At 36.1% G+C, this 16,032-nt stretch overlaps 3 protein-coding genes across 4 annotated transcripts; 2 read left to right on the forward strand and 1 right to left on the reverse strand.

Moving 5' to 3' along the window:
* The first annotated feature begins 639 nt into the window (after positions 1-639).
* Positions 640-3,018, forward strand: LOC112096276. Its single transcript, XM_024179698.1, has 2 exons — positions 640-2,354; positions 2,481-3,018. Exons 1-2 carry the CDS (start codon positions 640-642, stop codon positions 3,016-3,018), a joined length of 2,253 nt encoding a protein of 750 aa, XP_024035466.1.
* A 181-nt stretch (positions 3,019-3,199) lies between these two features.
* Positions 3,200-3,733, reverse strand: LOC112096277 (sentrin-specific protease 1-like). Its single transcript, XM_024179700.1, has 2 exons — positions 3,716-3,733; positions 3,200-3,598 (listed from the first exon to the last, which is right to left on the reverse strand). The coding sequence occupies exons 1-2, from the start codon at positions 3,731-3,733 to the stop codon at positions 3,200-3,202; spliced, it is 417 nt and encodes a 138-aa protein (XP_024035468.1).
* Positions 3,734-14,392: 10,659 nt separating this feature from the next.
* Positions 14,393-15,479, forward strand: LOC18034963 (transcription factor RADIALIS). 2 transcript variants are annotated; one of them, XM_006423208.2, is made up of 2 exons: positions 14,393-14,924; positions 15,359-15,479. In XM_006423208.2, the coding sequence occupies exons 1-2, from the start codon at positions 14,659-14,661 to the stop codon at positions 15,381-15,383; spliced, it is 291 nt and encodes a 96-aa protein (XP_006423271.1). In that variant the 5' UTR covers positions 14,393-14,658; the 3' UTR covers positions 15,384-15,479. The 2 variants fall into 2 exon arrangements, with proteins under 2 accessions (XP_006423271.1, XP_024035124.1); XM_024179356.1 differs by lacking the exon at positions 15,359-15,479 and adding an exon at positions 15,011-15,313.
* Positions 15,480-16,032: the final 553 nt, after the last annotated feature.

A 16,032-nucleotide genomic window follows, 5' to 3' on the forward strand; every position in this document is an offset into this window, starting at 1 on the left:
CTTTCTTCCCAAATTACCCTTCTTTACAGAACAAAACCACCATTGTTTCTCCCATGTCGCCAAACCAAAAGCAGCTTGTCACTCTTGAATCATCAGCCAACGGCGACCGCAAAAGACAACGATAAAAGTGATATTCGATCATACTCTATTCAGATCCAACACAAATCGACCAGTATGAATTATTTTCTGAACTTACTTAACTGAGTCGGGTCAATCTGAATCTGCCGACAGGCTAATGTCGTAGTAAAACTCAGTGCGACAGGGTGCCTGTCGCACCAAGATTCGGGCGACAGGTTGCCTGTCGCACCCACCCTGGAGATTCATTAAAACTGTATTATTTTAATAGGACTGAAATAATTTTTTTTTATAATTTCAGGCTTAATGGATTCAGTTGTACTTGAATTATGTTACGATGGTTGGTGGGAGACATTAGAGAATGGCCGTATGGAGTACGTGAATGGTAAAAATCGAGCTTTTTTGGTTGGAAAAAATTATCTGTTTGATCAGTTATTGGCAAGAGTATACGAGGTGTTACAAATAAACCCTAATGATTATAGTATCACAATGAAGACAACTTTGAGGTCTAGTAACACATTATATCGTATATGTGCAATGCCCATGGATATATGTGATGATGAAATGGTGAGGGTTGTGTTGCATATGGCATCTGACGTAGCTAATGTTGGATGCATTCCTATATTCGTGACCACATCACCTCGAGTTCCGAGCGAAGGTATTGAGCCACATGTCGATACAGAAACTTCGTTTAGAGCAAATATGTCTGGCCCCGATAATGATGAAGAGGTGTTGCCGATGACAATATCGCTGCAGCAATATTACTCTCCAATCCACGACAATTATGACAACATTGATGATAATGGCGTTACGTTACAGGATGTTGGAGCAACGGTATTTCCAATAACAACGTCGTTGGAGCAACGATATTCTCCGTATCACAACAATGATTTTTGGGACAATGATGATTTTAATTATGAGACAGAAGGGGATAATGTTTGTGCAGAACCTTCTAATAATACGAGGCGGGGCACTCGTTTCAATAATGATGGTGATGATGGAGGAGCCGGTCCTTCGAATGTTCCGTCGTTTCAGCATGAGGATGAGTGTGAAGACAATACTCCTGTGAATAACAGAGGCAATAGACCTATTCCTTCTATGGTTCGATCGAGAAGGAGAATTGACCCCCTTACAAGTCTTGCTTCAATTTTACCTTCGAACATGGTTGCTCCAAGCTTTGTTAGCAGTTGTGACTCAGATGATATAAGCGTGGGTAAGCTATTTGCTGAGAAGAATGAGCTTATATTACAACTACGCAAGGTGGCCTTTAGAGATAAGTTTGATTTCAAGATTGCACTGTCTACTACGACACGTTTCGAGGCTCACTGTTGTTCAGAATCATGTAAATGGCGTATTCGAGCAACTAGAAGTTCGAACGAGCAAAATGTGCCTTGGGTGGTGAAGAGAATTGATAATGTACACACTTGTCATAATGAGGTATTGGTTGATGGACGTCATCAAGTAAGGAGCCCGGTTGTCGGTCATATTATTGCAGAAAAATATATTCAAGATAAGAGGATTTATACTCCCAATGACATAAGAGCAGATATGCAACAGGAATACGGTGTTCAGTTAACATACCAGCAGGCATATAGGGCGAGAGAAGTTGGTCTTGAAATAGTTCGCAGCAACCCTGCAGAGTCATACAACCTGCTCCCTAAATACTCTCACGTACTAACTACAGCGAATGAGGGTACAGTCACTCACCTCGAGCAAGATGGAGATGGTAATTTCTTATACTATTTTGTAGCACTCGGATCTTCCATCAAGGGGTTTATGCAGTACATTCGGCCTGTCATTGCTGTAGATGGTACTCATCTGAAGGGACTATATCGTGGAAGCATGTTCGTGGCAACATGTCTTGATGGTAACAATCAATTGTATCCGTTAGCCATTGGGATCATGGATTCAGAAAACAATGATGCTTGGGAATGGTTTATGATGAAGTTACACGGATTGATTGGTGATAGACCTGAGTTGGTAATTATCTTTGATCGATGCACTGCCATAAGGAGAGCCGTTCTTAAAGTATTTCACAATGCAACTCATGGCGTTTGTTTTTACCACGTCAAAGGTAACATTAAGTCACAATTTAGAATGTCCAAAGCTCTTTGGGATGAATTTGAGCCTGCCTTTATTAATGCAGCAAAAGCATATGGCCACGAGGAATTTAAGAGACAACTTGAGGGGTTGTGGATGATCCACTCGGGTGCGGCTGATTACCTAGAAAATAATGTCGGTACGTGTAATTGGGCAAGGTCTCAGTTTGAAGGTAGGAGGTACAACATTCTTACCACCAATATCGCGGAGAGTGTTAATGCTTTCATGAGGGAACCTCGAAAATTTCCTGTTACTCATCTTGTTGATCACTTTAGAAAAACATTGCAGCAATGGTTTTATGATAGAAAAATTGTGGCTGAATCAATGACTACTCGGCTAACAACATGGGCGGATGAAATAGTCACTGAGAGGAGAACTATAGCTGAAAGAATGATAGTTCGGCCGGTGTCTCCGCATCGCTTTCAAGTTATAGGCGGTGGGCTTAGGGAAGGGTTGGTTGACTTGCAAACGAGAACTTGCTCCTGCAGAGTGTTTCAGCTTGATCAGCTTGTGTGTGCTCATGCAATTGCGGCGTGTCTAACACACCGGGTGGATTTTATTAACCTTTGCTCGGACTTTTACACTACAGAATCGTTGGCGATGATTTATGCACAACCAGTGGAGCCAGTTGGTGATGTGGCTGATTGGGAAGTTCGAGATGAAATTCAGGAGATGCAAGTATACCCACCAGTTGAGGCACCACCACCTGGCCGTCGTAAAGAGCTCAGAATACCCTCGGCTGGCGAGGACGTTGACCGGCGGACTGTAAGATGCGGCCGGTGTCATGAACTATGCCATAATCGTAAGCGATGTAAGAATCTTATTGCGTCGACTCGAAGTTAGTTGTATTTTGTGTGTTATTCGGTGGTTAAAACTGTTATTGTTTTTTGTGTATTGTACACTTATATTTCATAAAACTTTATTTTATTTTAAAGTTCATAATGTGAGGCATTAAAATTATATAAACTTAAGTGCGCAAATTAAAAAAAAATTCAAATTTCAACATTAAAATTACTACATAGGTCTACAATATAATATCGTCATTAAATATATCAACCGCAATCTTCTTTCTAAAGTACTCGATATGACTAGCGTTAAACTCCAATCGAAGCCCAAACATTAAATACATCGTAACCATCAATACAAAAACACCGCAATCGCCAGTTCCGGGCTCTTGTTGCGGCGCGCTCTTAACTGCGATAACTTTCCACGGGTCTTCACTCCGCAACTCAGGTCGGATATTGTAGAAGCCAACATATTCCAACCAGCGAGGGAATATAACTTCAAGTGGCTTGAATTTCAACTTGTACCTTTTGTCGTCGCGAAATGTGAGTAATGAGTCATAAATCCAGACTTTATTTTTCCTAAAGTCAACTCGTGCTAGTGCCCAATACGCGCCATCCAAGTTAACAGGGATGAGTAACTGCATATAAAAATTGAAAAACATGTTCGTTATATATGCAATTGAAATACAACCAAAAAAAAGCAACAACTCGAATATTTTCATTATAGAACATGTGAAATGTAATAAAATACATACAATATCGACATCCGTCATTGATTTCGACATTGTGTGCTGTCACCCACAAAGATAACTATTCACGGGGTCGTCGAATATTATTGAATCGACTGCACAATTCCCATTATTCCATAACTGATTCAAGAACACCTAGTACATCAATAACTAAGAAATGCATAAATTCATAAAACTTAAAGGCAATAATTAATAAAAATTAAATAGTATTTATAAATTTTGTCGGCACGTTACCCAAAAAAAGGTGTCAGTATGTGTGACACGTTGGAGTAAGGCATTTGGATACTGCCGTTGTTTCTCGCTAATCAAGCGGAGATACTCGTGAATATGCTGTAGAGAAACAGAAATATTACGATTTAAAATAAAATTATACGCAAATCCACAATAGAATACACCACGAGGAAAATATAAATACCTCATCGCCTAGCCATCCCATCGAAGCTGTCCCCAAAATTATTTGAAAGAATGGCCGTGGGTGCTGGACTCTCCGGCGGACTCTGCTATCACCAGTGAACCATCGATCAAACTCAGCAAACAAACTAGAGTCCTCCAATCCTCTAAGTGGATTTACATCCACACTCGTACTCATGTCAATCGCATGCTCCATGATTTGGGGTCGAGGTAAGGGCCGGACGTTCTGTCCTCGCCTGACCGGAGGAATCATGTAAGGACTGTTATAAACATACGACGGTATGTACGCGCGGCCGAACTTACTAACGCCCGGAGGCACCTCTGTGAACACCTGCACGCTCTCCCCACTAACATCCCCGTAGAAACTATACAATGACGTGGGCGTAGACAAATTTTCATTGCCCACGTCAGTATACACTCCATACTCATCCGGGGCCTGTACATTCGCAAAAAAGAACATATTAAATAACTATCAAATTAAAAGTTAAACGAACATTATTATTAAATTTAAATTAGCTTACTGCATACGAGCGTGCAGTGGGAGAATCCTTATTAGGATGTTTAGAAAATGTGTCGATGAAGCCAACAACGGTTTCTTTAAAATCTTTTAATTCGGACTTTATTTCATACACGTTACGATCAATCTTATCCAGCCGTCGTTGTACATAATCATTAAACTGCTTTGTCCTCGACTATTACAAAAGAAAAAAATAATACTTTAGAATAACAATAAAAAAATAATAATTTATAAAGGAAAAATATCGTATATTATTTCTAACCTCAGAATCTCGTGCGTCATCAGAGTTGTCTGTTTGCTGCTGGTGGTCATCAACAGCCACCTCATCCTCAAAAGTGTCATGACGCTGCTCTGGTATTGGGTTTGGTATGTCGTCATAATCGTCATGCTCGTCTGATTGCCTTGTAACCGACGGCATCACGTTGATCGAGGGTTGGTGTTGTATAAAGTATCATTTAAAATTAGTAAATGAAAAGTCAAAAATTTCGATCACCAAATTTTTAGTACTTAGAGTATACCGACCTTATGAACCCAGTCTGGAATGCTTGGCAAGTAATTCTTCACAGAGAGCCAATATTGTCTGCTACTCTCCTTTGAATTTGGCTCAAGAGTTTGTAAAACGTCCCCCTGCCATAAATTCAATTGAAAATTTTAAGTAAGTATACCTAACTTAAATTTAGTAAAGTTAAAAAAATAAGTAAGACATATTACTTACAAGACGAGATTCGTCGTTGAAGAACAAATAAACCTCCGCAAAGTTGATTCTCGAAGACGCCATGGGCTTCCATTGCAGAATGCAGGGAATCTTATTCTTCGTTTTGACGACCCATGTTGATGGCAACCCTCCGATTGCTTCGTAAATCCAAGCCTACAACAACCAAAGTGAAAAATCAAATAAAACAACTATCAAATATTTAATACTATAAAACTTATTAATAAACAACAAAAAAAGCACCTGAACCCCAGAAGTAAAGCCGTAAAGATTGTATTTTTCAATATTATGATCTGGATTTTTCAACCGAGTCTTCTTAAATTTCTCGTCTTTCTCGAACAGTGCATTGTCAAGACTCTCGTAAACCATTTCCCATGACAATAGACCCCATGGACATTTTCGGAAGTACTGTATATCATCAACTTGGTCAAGCCAATCGAAATTAATTTGACAGTAATTTTTTCTTGCATTTAGTACTATGTCCGCAAAATAAAACAGCGCAATCTTTAAAGCGTCCATATCGTCAATTTCCTCGAATTTCAACTCCTTAAATATTGCATCGAATTACTTCACATTAATCTTACGATGCACACCACCAAAATACGTATTTCGTAGCCTCTGCTCCATTTCATCATTTTTTTCATTGGTATCAACACCAAATGAAAGTCCAGTAACCAAGCACCATTCGACAATTGACAAGTGAATCAAATGCTTACCAATTTGAAACCATAACTGATCCTCACGGCTATCTTCTTCATGGGCCACTTGCCGCAGTAAAAGATTGTGCAAAATTACCCCACTAAATGGAAAACTTCGACACTCCAAGAAATGCCCAAATATATCCTTTTTGAACATAGTCAACTGCCGCTTTGTTAATTTTTCCTCGATGGCTTTTACGACCGAAGATAACATACACATGCTTGAAATTCAACCAGGAAAGTGATCAGCATAACAAAAATACATCTTGCCTACGTCAATATCCGGTGATTTTGATTTCGCCATGTATCTGTAATATTAATTAAATTTTTAGATTACATTTACAGAAATAAAATTGACTCGTTAAAAAAAAAAATCTAATTTTTGGTGCGACAGGGCCTGTTGCACCAGATCTGGTGCGACAGCGTGCCGCGCATGGGCGTGCGCTTCTGCCCAGCGATGGGCGCGCGCGACCCCCTCCCTCCCCACCCCCAAAATTAAGCGCAATCACTCCAAAATCGAAAACAATACACCCAAACACCACAACCACCACTATTTTTCTCAAGCTATAACTATTATTATTCTAAAATCTCATTTTAAATTAATGAAAATAAGAAAAATGACTAACCTAGGTTTTGTTGAATGTTGTAGATCGTAGATTGGATGCCGGTGAGAGATGAAGCCGCCGCCGATGAGGGTTTATGTCGCCGCCGATGATGGGAGTTGGATCGGTTTGGGAGAGATGAGTGAAAGGGAGTGTTGGGGGAGAGATGAGGGAGGGGTATTTTGGTCTCAGATATTATTTTATGGCTAATGTTGATAGAAATATTTTTGGGGGGTTAAGATGAAAAAAGCAAATTTTTTTTGGTTATTACTGTAAATTTCCCTTGATTTTATGTGTATCTTACATTTATTGAAGGAGATTTTGGGAATTACATGTATTTTTGGCCAAGTTTTACAACAAAAGTCTCAAGATATTTTAAGTGCTACGCACCATGTGTCAATAATAAAATATCTTATTGAAAAAAAAATGAGAGAAGTTGGTTGAGATTCTTTTCTTGAAACTGTAAAATTATTTTGTAAAAAATATGGAATTGATGTACCTGATATGAGTGGTCCTTACATAATGGGTCATAGTCGTTCTTGCCATCAAAAGGACCAAATCACAATTGATTTATTTATTGCTACAATTGACTCTCAATTGCAAGAGTTACCTAGTATATTTAATAAGAAAACAATATAATTGATTACGTTTAGCTTAGCATTAGACCCCAAGGATAGTTTTAGATCATTTAATATTGACAATATTTGCAAACTTATAGAAAGTTTTATCCCTAGATTTCACAGAACAAGAAAGAGTTATTTTAAAATATCAATTGTAGCATTATGAGTTAGATGTGTCTGATCATCCAAGTTTTCAAAGTATGTTTTCAATGTCTAAACTATGTCAAGGACTGTAGAGGAACCAAAAAAATCACATTGTTGTCATCTAATTGATAGATTGATTCACCTTATATTGACACTTCCAATTTCTTCAGCAACTACAAAAAAAGCATTTTCCGTTATGAAGATTCTTGCAACCTATTTGGTTGTTTACATAAAAAAAAAGAAGTTACAAAACCCTTGAGTACAGAATCAATTGTACTTGATTTTTGTTCAACGAAAGAATGCAAAGCTCAAGTTTAAAATAGTTTATAATTTCATTTGTTCACTTCCCTGTATGTTTTGAATAGAATGTGAACTTTAGTTAAAGTATTTTATTTTTTATTATATTAATAATTACTTATTTACACTAAAGATTATTATTGAATTTTTTTTAACAAACATACTCTTGCCGAGTGTATTGTGATTTGACAATGGAAATACACTAAGGCTCCGTTTGGTACAGCTTATTAAATAGAGCTTATAACAGTAGGGCTTATACCAATAGAGCTTTTGGACAAAAAGTCATTGGGTGTTTGGTTGTCAATAAAAAAAGTATTTTTGAACCATTAAACTGTGTGATATTTTTTTATTATATATTTTTAGAAAAACTCTCTAACCTCTACTCCCAAAAGCTCAAATTTTGGATTTTTGCTAGTAGAGGTAAATTAGCTTATTTAAGCTAAAAAAACTCTACTAAAAAAATAACCAAACACCATAAATTTTTTTTAAAAGTGCTTATACGATTAAATAAGCACTTATGGCTCTTAAATAAGCCATACCAAACAGGCAATAAGTCTCAGAGATTATCGAGTTTATAATTTCTCCCTTTACTTGAAAATTGTTCACCCAGTTCTCCATGGTTGCACTTTTGCCTGCCTCCCTGGCTTCCCTTGATGTAATTCTCTCAATGATATAAACACTTAAATGACTATCGGAACATTTACCTATCATTATGTTTAGCAGTCCAACCATTATGTGTAGTTATCCAATCATGACAGACAGCTCTAATTATGTCACAAAGTTTAAATAACTTTTACTATAGATATTTAGTGATTGTCTACCATGTAAATTTAAACTCCAATGTCAGATCAGCTTCTTATGGGTAGTTATCTAATCATATGATGGACTATTCCAATTATGTCACAAAGTATAAATAACCTCTACAACAATTATTTAGTGATCATGTGCCACGTAAATTGAAACTCTAATGCTTGATCAACTTCTAATGACATAGGTGTACCCAACTTTCCCACTAGTACATCTTAGCTACTTCCCACATTTTTCAAATTGAAAAATATCACGAAATTGTAGCAAGATATTTTTGACGTTAAATTGGACCGCGTAACAGCTCAAATATTATAATTTTTATTTACTTTGATATCTATTGATTTATTTTTATTTTTATTTTTATTTTTGTTCTCAAATGGCTATTGATTTTTCTAAATCCAAAAGAAGACCCAAAATTGATTTGTCTCCCTTGTAGAATCATAATGATTTTGATTTTTGAGTTAGATAGAATATGATTAATCGAATAAACAAGAAGCGATCTTGTGCCACAATAACAATTTTCAATTCAAGTAACATTTTTCAACTCCCAATTTAATTGCTTAGTTGTAAATTATTATTATTTTCATGAAAGAATAATGATACATGAGTACTATTTGTATTCTTACTATTCATAAAAAGTAATTTATCACGATTGTAAAATTAAATTATTTTTTTTCAGTATTAAAAGTTACTTCTTCCATCATATGCTTTTAACTTTACATAGTTACACGTCAACTAGATCAATTTCTTTTGTATTTTTCATTGATTCAGCTCTTTCCTTTTTAATGAATAAATAAATGAAAAAAATGAATGGATGCCATTTGGTAAGCTAATTTCAAATTAAATTGAAAACTGAACTGAATCAAGTTTGTTCGGGTAAGGCTAAACCGATTGTCCATCTCTAATTATATCTCAAGATAATAAGTCAATTAGTTCGATTATTATCATGAAAACTAATGATCAAGAATTCATTCTTCACAGGAACTTGGAACGAAAAATTATTTTAATTTAGGTTTTGCATAGAGTAAAATGGGATTAGGGATGTATACAATGTGAAAATGATCTAGAAATCATGACATTAATATTTTATCATACAAATTTATTTTATGTAAACTGATGTTAGCATAATTCAATTGGTTGAATTAAAATTAAATACCTCTTAGTCTATATAATTTATTTTTATTCAACTAAAAAAATTATACAATATCAATTTATATAATAATTTATAATTCTATCATCATTCTAATATTTTATTAGTTATAAAGATGTTAAGATACTAGAACTGGTTAAACAATAGCGTATAACAAACAACAGCTCATATTGGACTTGAGTTTGGTAGATAAGGATAATAAACAATGGCTCATGTAATAATTGGATGCAGATGGGTGTGCTTAAAATATAGAGTGAAGCTTTTCGCACACCTTCAATATTCTTATATCACCCCACTTCTATAATTGTAGTTCTATACTTCTATTATTATTAAATAATTACGTAAAAAGGAAATATGAATTCAAACCAAACGGTTGTGGCTCAGTTGGCGACGCAGGCTGGGTAAGTGGGAAGAGCTCTCGGGTTCGATCCCCACTAAACACACCATTTGGGAGGGGTAAAGAGTCTTAATTGTGACTACACCCCGAATCCGAATTAGTCGGGGCCCAATGCGGTTGCCGGACATCGGGTGGTTTAAACAAAAAAAAAAGAAATATGAATTCAATTATACTAAAATGTCTTTACACATCATGACCCCAACTATTTTTTAATCCTAATATATGGTATAATTAATTTTGTTTATCAAATCAAAATACTTATGAAATAATAACAAAACAAATTATCTAGCAACGATAATTTTATTGTGAAAAAATATGTTTACAAAATTATTCTAAATGAAAGTGAAATTTAATCAAAATTATCTTGCGTTTTTTTTGTTCTTTTTGTAACTTTCTAAAAGAGAGAAAAAAAATGAAAGGCTTCTTAAGAGTTTAAAAGGGGTGTTAGAATCCTTACTCTAAAACATATAAGGGGTTTATTCAGCCCAATCTTAGTCCAGCTTATGGATTAGCGTAGCCTCCAACAAAAAGAAATGAACTCATTTGGACTGGGCTATAACAAGTAAGTAGCACTACTAAATTATCATATATCATATATAAGCACATTAAATTGTATGCGGAAACTAATTAAATATACAATTAATTAAAAAAGAATATCCTAAATTATCATATATCATATATATCAGCGATTGATATCAACTAATGATTTATTTGACCTGCTTTTTTTCTTACAAGGAAGATGCGTGGGGTTTAATTGGATCGGTTTGTTTCAAACAATGTAGGGCAAACTAAATGTATAATATGGGGGTGTTAAAAGAGTTTTGAAGGGGTGCCAATAGTCCCGCTCTTTGGATAATATTCCCTTTCTAGCCCATTTTTATAACAATCCAGCAATCCTACACAATGGCCGCTTCAGGTTTACAATAATTTTATTATAGTCTTTTGAAGGTTACAATTTTAGGATATGGTTATGTTAGAGTTCGCCTGTGGTGAAGCACGAATCTTAGCTATACACATAAAGTGATAAATAATAAAATGCTCATTATAACTCATTATTTATTATTTATTACTTTGCATGTGTGGCTGAGATTCGTGTTCCACCGTACGTGAATTCCAACATAACCAAACCCTACAATTTTATTATGTTTCATCACCAATTATCATGCCCAAATCCTGATTGCACCACTTGCTATGACAGTTTTTCAGCTAAAATCTAGCAAAAGTTAGCTCAATAGCGTGGATTACAAAGTTGTGTAACATTAGTATTAGAGCCAGCCAGCCATGAAGCATATTCAAGAATGAATATCAGCAAGTATTCGAAAAGCCTCATTCACAATGTTCGCACTGAACTCTCTCAAAGTTGATCGCCTGTTCCCTTGTCAATTCTTTTCTTTTCCAGGAAAATAAGCCAGCAATAATGTGAGCTGTGACTGTAACCTCATCATCCCACCACTATGATCTTGTGTTTCAAGCTTTTTGGTTCTTATTCTTCTTTGCCATAAAGTAAGAGACTCACTTTAAAGATGACAGTTGAAGAATTTACAGGCCCTCTTGCAAAGCCTAACTAGCTCTAAGACTTAACGCATATAGCTGACATATCGCATATGAGACAAGGGACACTGACTTTGCGTTGAACTTTGATGAGAATGACAACTCAAGTTCAGTATCAAAACATGAGAATCTACCCCCCACCCTTATCTCTGTCTGTTACTGAACGAACCTTTTAGTACCATTATCATCGTACGGACACAGATTAAATTCAGTGAGCAAACGTAGAGTTTCCTGCCTCTCACTCCCAGTAAAGTTCTAACCCCATGCAGCTGCAAGATCTTTCACCAACTGGACCAAAGCTTCATTGGTGCAACTCGAAATGGACAAAATAATGATTGGGATTCTTTTACAAACATTTCGAGTGACTTGAATCATATCTTATGTATCCAACTTACTCAAGCCACGTATGTATTATCTACATACGAGTGCTTCTGATATATATACGGCTAGCTTCAACCATTTTGAAAGTTTGGAATCACTTGTATAAGATGGATCCAATCACACACTTACACACAACACACACAAAAAATTGCTTGTCAAGATTGTGGGAAGGGTGTACAAATTTAGTTCACACAATGGGCATATTTTCGTATGTATATTCCCCATATCAGAATCACCTATTCTTCCCATCATTCCAACAACTAAATCCACTGATAAAACTTTTTCATTGTCTGTTCAAAGATTCCAAGCTTTTACGGCTGGTGGACTCTTTTCAGTCGGCGCAAAGGTATAGATTCCTAATGCCATGGCTTTTTTCACCCCTCTACCTGATAGAGGGTCTTTATATTGATGAATGAATCCATTAGTCATACAGTTTGCATCAACCTAAACAATTCATTTACAAGGTTCCATTCCTATTAGACTCATTTAATTGACTCAACTTGTAATGGACCACTAGAAGAAGAACAAGAACAAGTACTAAGGGCGGGGAATCCACGGATATTACGTTCTATTGGGTAGACAGGAAGATGATAAGGATTCCGAGATATCAAGAGAGGGAGGGTGTATTTTCAAAGCATCACTTTTTCTATGGACTGATTCCTAGAAAGTTGTTCAAGTTACTTTCACCCAATGATCACTGCTGAGCCCTCCATTTGTATATGTGGCCGGCATCCATGACTGTGACTCACGCAACTTGGCATTAGGGGCCACATTTACTGTGAATACATGCAAATTTGTTTGCCATTCAACTAATGATTCTATACCAACAAGCAATAACAAATCACCATCAGTAATACTTCCCAAATTATGGGGAAAAAGGCAGCAGAGTGGCGTGCAAGACACTGCATATTACCATTTATGCTACAGTTTAAGCTATGCAATCAATTTCCTAGTCACCGGTACTATGCAATTTTTTTGTTTTAAACTATAGAAGTTTTTCATTCCACTCTACTCCTTTTGAGATTAAATGCAGAGTTTGCTCTGTAAATTCTACAAGTTGTAAATGACGTATATAATACTAAAAGACTAGATGCAGGACTTCAAAAAATATCTGCCTATAGGTTGGGGCTACAATGAACAACTGGCAGCAAAAATTTGGCATCACAATGCCACCCTCTCAATTCATTAGATGCTCTCCGAGATTCAACATTTTATTCCAAACAGATATTTAGTTTCTAGAAATCGTTAATCGCGTCATTTTCTTGATGGAGATGTGCTTTCCTAACAGTGAAGATATATGGAATTTTATCACGGTTCAAATGACATTTGCAAAAGCCTAACCAGTCATTCTATGTAACCAGCAAATGCTATCATGTGCAATTACAGCCCAAGCTGGTAAAGGAGCCTTTACTTCACAGCACATTAGCAAATCATGTGGTAGAAAGCAATCACATCAAACTGGACTATCTTTTGTCAATGTTACTATGCTGAACATAGAAAAACCAGAAGGGCTAAAATCTTAACTGGGCCATGGGGGTTTTTTTTTTTTTTTTTTCCATTTTGAGCAGAAGAAAGATTCTATCACATTATTGTACTTCGGTTGCCCATGACTGACCTCATATCAGTTCAGCTAAATGATTGTGAACGTTCATCATTTCCAGGTTATAAAACTGAGATGATGGCCAGCCAAGCTCGCGCATCTGTTCAACCAAGACGAGTAAAATTCTGAGTCACTTCCCTTTTCACACGAGAAATTAGAAAACTAAACAAAGCAATAAAAACACATTGATCATAACTATTGTCGATTAAAAAGTAAGCAACAAGTGGGAAAAACTGACACGGGCAACACCTTGATGATGGTAACAGCCAACGACTAAGAAAACTGATCGTCCATTCTTATCCTCCACAGTTGCATATAGAGTAATTTATTGTTTCCATATATTGTATAATAACACGATTAGTTGAAGAATCTGACTTGATTTTCAAATTAACTAGTCATTCATCAGTAATCAATCATCATGTAAAACATGGCTTTGAACATTGATGCTGATGGTTCCATGATTGAACTAACAGTCAAAAAGGTCCCAATCCAGCCGCCTAACTGTTGATTTTCAATAATGTAAATTTAAGTAAACCAAGAGACCAATTGGAAGAGTTTTAGGTTTGGCTAATACAACAGCAACGAGAAATTCATTCGAATATATAGTAGGGTCCCAAAAGTTAAAAAGTTAGGTGACATGAGCATTTTTGAGAACTTTCAATTGTGTATTAAGGGCGTATAAAAAGTTAACAAGAGCACTTAACTTAATATAGAAAAAGAAATTTTTAGCGTCATATCATATGATATGTAAATGAAGGACTTAAATCTTTTGTTCTATTTATACTGATTCTCCTACGTAGTATCTCTACTCAAGTTTTGTGGTTCCTAAGGGGACAAATCATCAAAATTCTACGAACACTTATTTTTGCAAAGATTTCTTAGCCAATTGGCACTACCCCACCTCACCCCTCCCTTCAACTCTGCTTATAAAAAGCAAGCATCCGCCACCTCTTCTGCTCAACTCAACTCAACTCTCCTCTACTTGAATCCTCTATCCATCTATTTCCTTCACTGATAGTGTAAAAACCAGCTGTTAGATTCTCGTGCAAAGTTTGAGCTAAAATGGCATCGAGTTCAATGTCGAGCCGGGGGTCATCGGGGTCGTGGACTGCTGAGCAGAACAAGGCCTTTGAGAGGGCACTGGCCGTGTACGACAAGGACACCCCAGACCGTTGGTACAATGTAGCCAGGGCCGTTGGTGGCAAAACCGCCGATGAAGTGAAGAAGCACTATGAGCTTCTTGTTGAAGATATCAAACATATTGAGTCCGGCCATGTCCCCTTCCCCAAATACAGGACCCCTTCAGGCAATGGCAACGTGGGTGAGAGGTAACAAAAAAGTCCACTCCAACTTTTTTACGGATGTAAGATTCTTTGCTTTCTTCAATGACCCCCTTTTTCTTTTTTGTTAAAAGTGCTTTTGATGAGAACCAGAATCATCAACGCAGATAAAAAGCCAGCAGGTCTGAAGCCAAAAACCAAACAGTGCCTTTCATCCACCACATAACAAGTTAACAACGACAAATCAAACATAATATAATAAACTCTTTTGAGTCTCTCTGGCCATACGCTTAGATCTCCATAACTTGAACTTGAATCATCGTACGCCTCTAATTTTCTAATTATTTTTTCCGACCCCACAAGTACTTTCCACGTGGCATCAATCATTTATGAAGTAATTATTTAACCAACAACTATATATGCTTATAGTATATTAAATTTTAAAATTTACCCACCCTTTTTTTTTTCAATTTTTTGTGCAGGATGAAGAATCTGAAGTTCCACTGAAGCTGTTACGTACGAGCATCAATAAAAATCCTTCCTCTTAATTTGCTCAGTAGAGTTGAAAATAGTTGTAGTATCACTATATATATAATTCAATGATCCTGTATCTACTTTTGCTTTTGCTGTGTGTGTTTTTATTTTTATCATATATACATATATATTGAGGAAGAGAAATTGAAAATTTGAAATTGTCTTTAACATGCGCCTCATTTTCTCTCTCGTACTCTTTTGTTTTGCCCCGCAACATTTGCTCTACATAATACGCATTTGTTTTGCATTTTTGTTAATGTTTATTCATTTCTTTTTTGCTAAAATATGGATATCTGCACGACTAATACCCAAAAGTTCAATTTATTTTAAGAACGGTTCATTACATCATATGTGTTCATGTTTTTTTTGACACAAAAGCATAGAAAACATGTAGTGAGGCGTTTGGTCCGATAAAAAAAAATTTAGGGAAAATATCACTTGTATACCTTTAAATGACACTTGTATCAAACGTACTACAACACTTTTAACATGTATCATTCGTATATCCTAAATTGATAAAATATGTCTGCCGTCCACCAAACCATTAGCTGTCGTTTGCAAGCGCTGATATCATAAGGGTAATATAGTCTTTTAAGATGGAAGAAACTTTGATTAAAAAAAG

This window comes from Citrus clementina, unplaced genomic scaffold, assembly GCF_000493195.1.
Source record: "Citrus clementina cultivar Clemenules unplaced genomic scaffold, Citrus_clementina_v1.0 scaffold_8, whole genome shotgun sequence".
Taxonomy (NCBI): Eukaryota; Viridiplantae; Streptophyta; class Magnoliopsida; order Sapindales; family Rutaceae; genus Citrus; species Citrus x clementina.

Excerpts from the sequence above, each read along its gene's own strand:
- LOC112096276 (XM_024179698.1), top strand. The coding sequence starts at position 640 with ATGGTGAGGGTTGTGTTGCATATGGCATCTGACGTAGCTAATGTTGGA. Across the intron at positions 2,355-2,480 it reads TCTCAGTTTGAAGGTAGGAG|AAAAATTGTGGCTGAATCAA; the intron begins GTACAACATTCT and ends GTTTTATGATAG.
- LOC18034963 (XM_024179356.1), top strand. The coding sequence starts at position 14,659 with ATGGCATCGAGTTCAATGTCGAGCCGGGGGTCATCGGGGTCGTGGACT. Across the intron at positions 14,925-15,010 it reads AATGGCAACGTGGGTGAGAG|TGCTTTTGATGAGAACCAGA; the intron begins GTAACAAAAAAG and ends TTTTGTTAAAAG.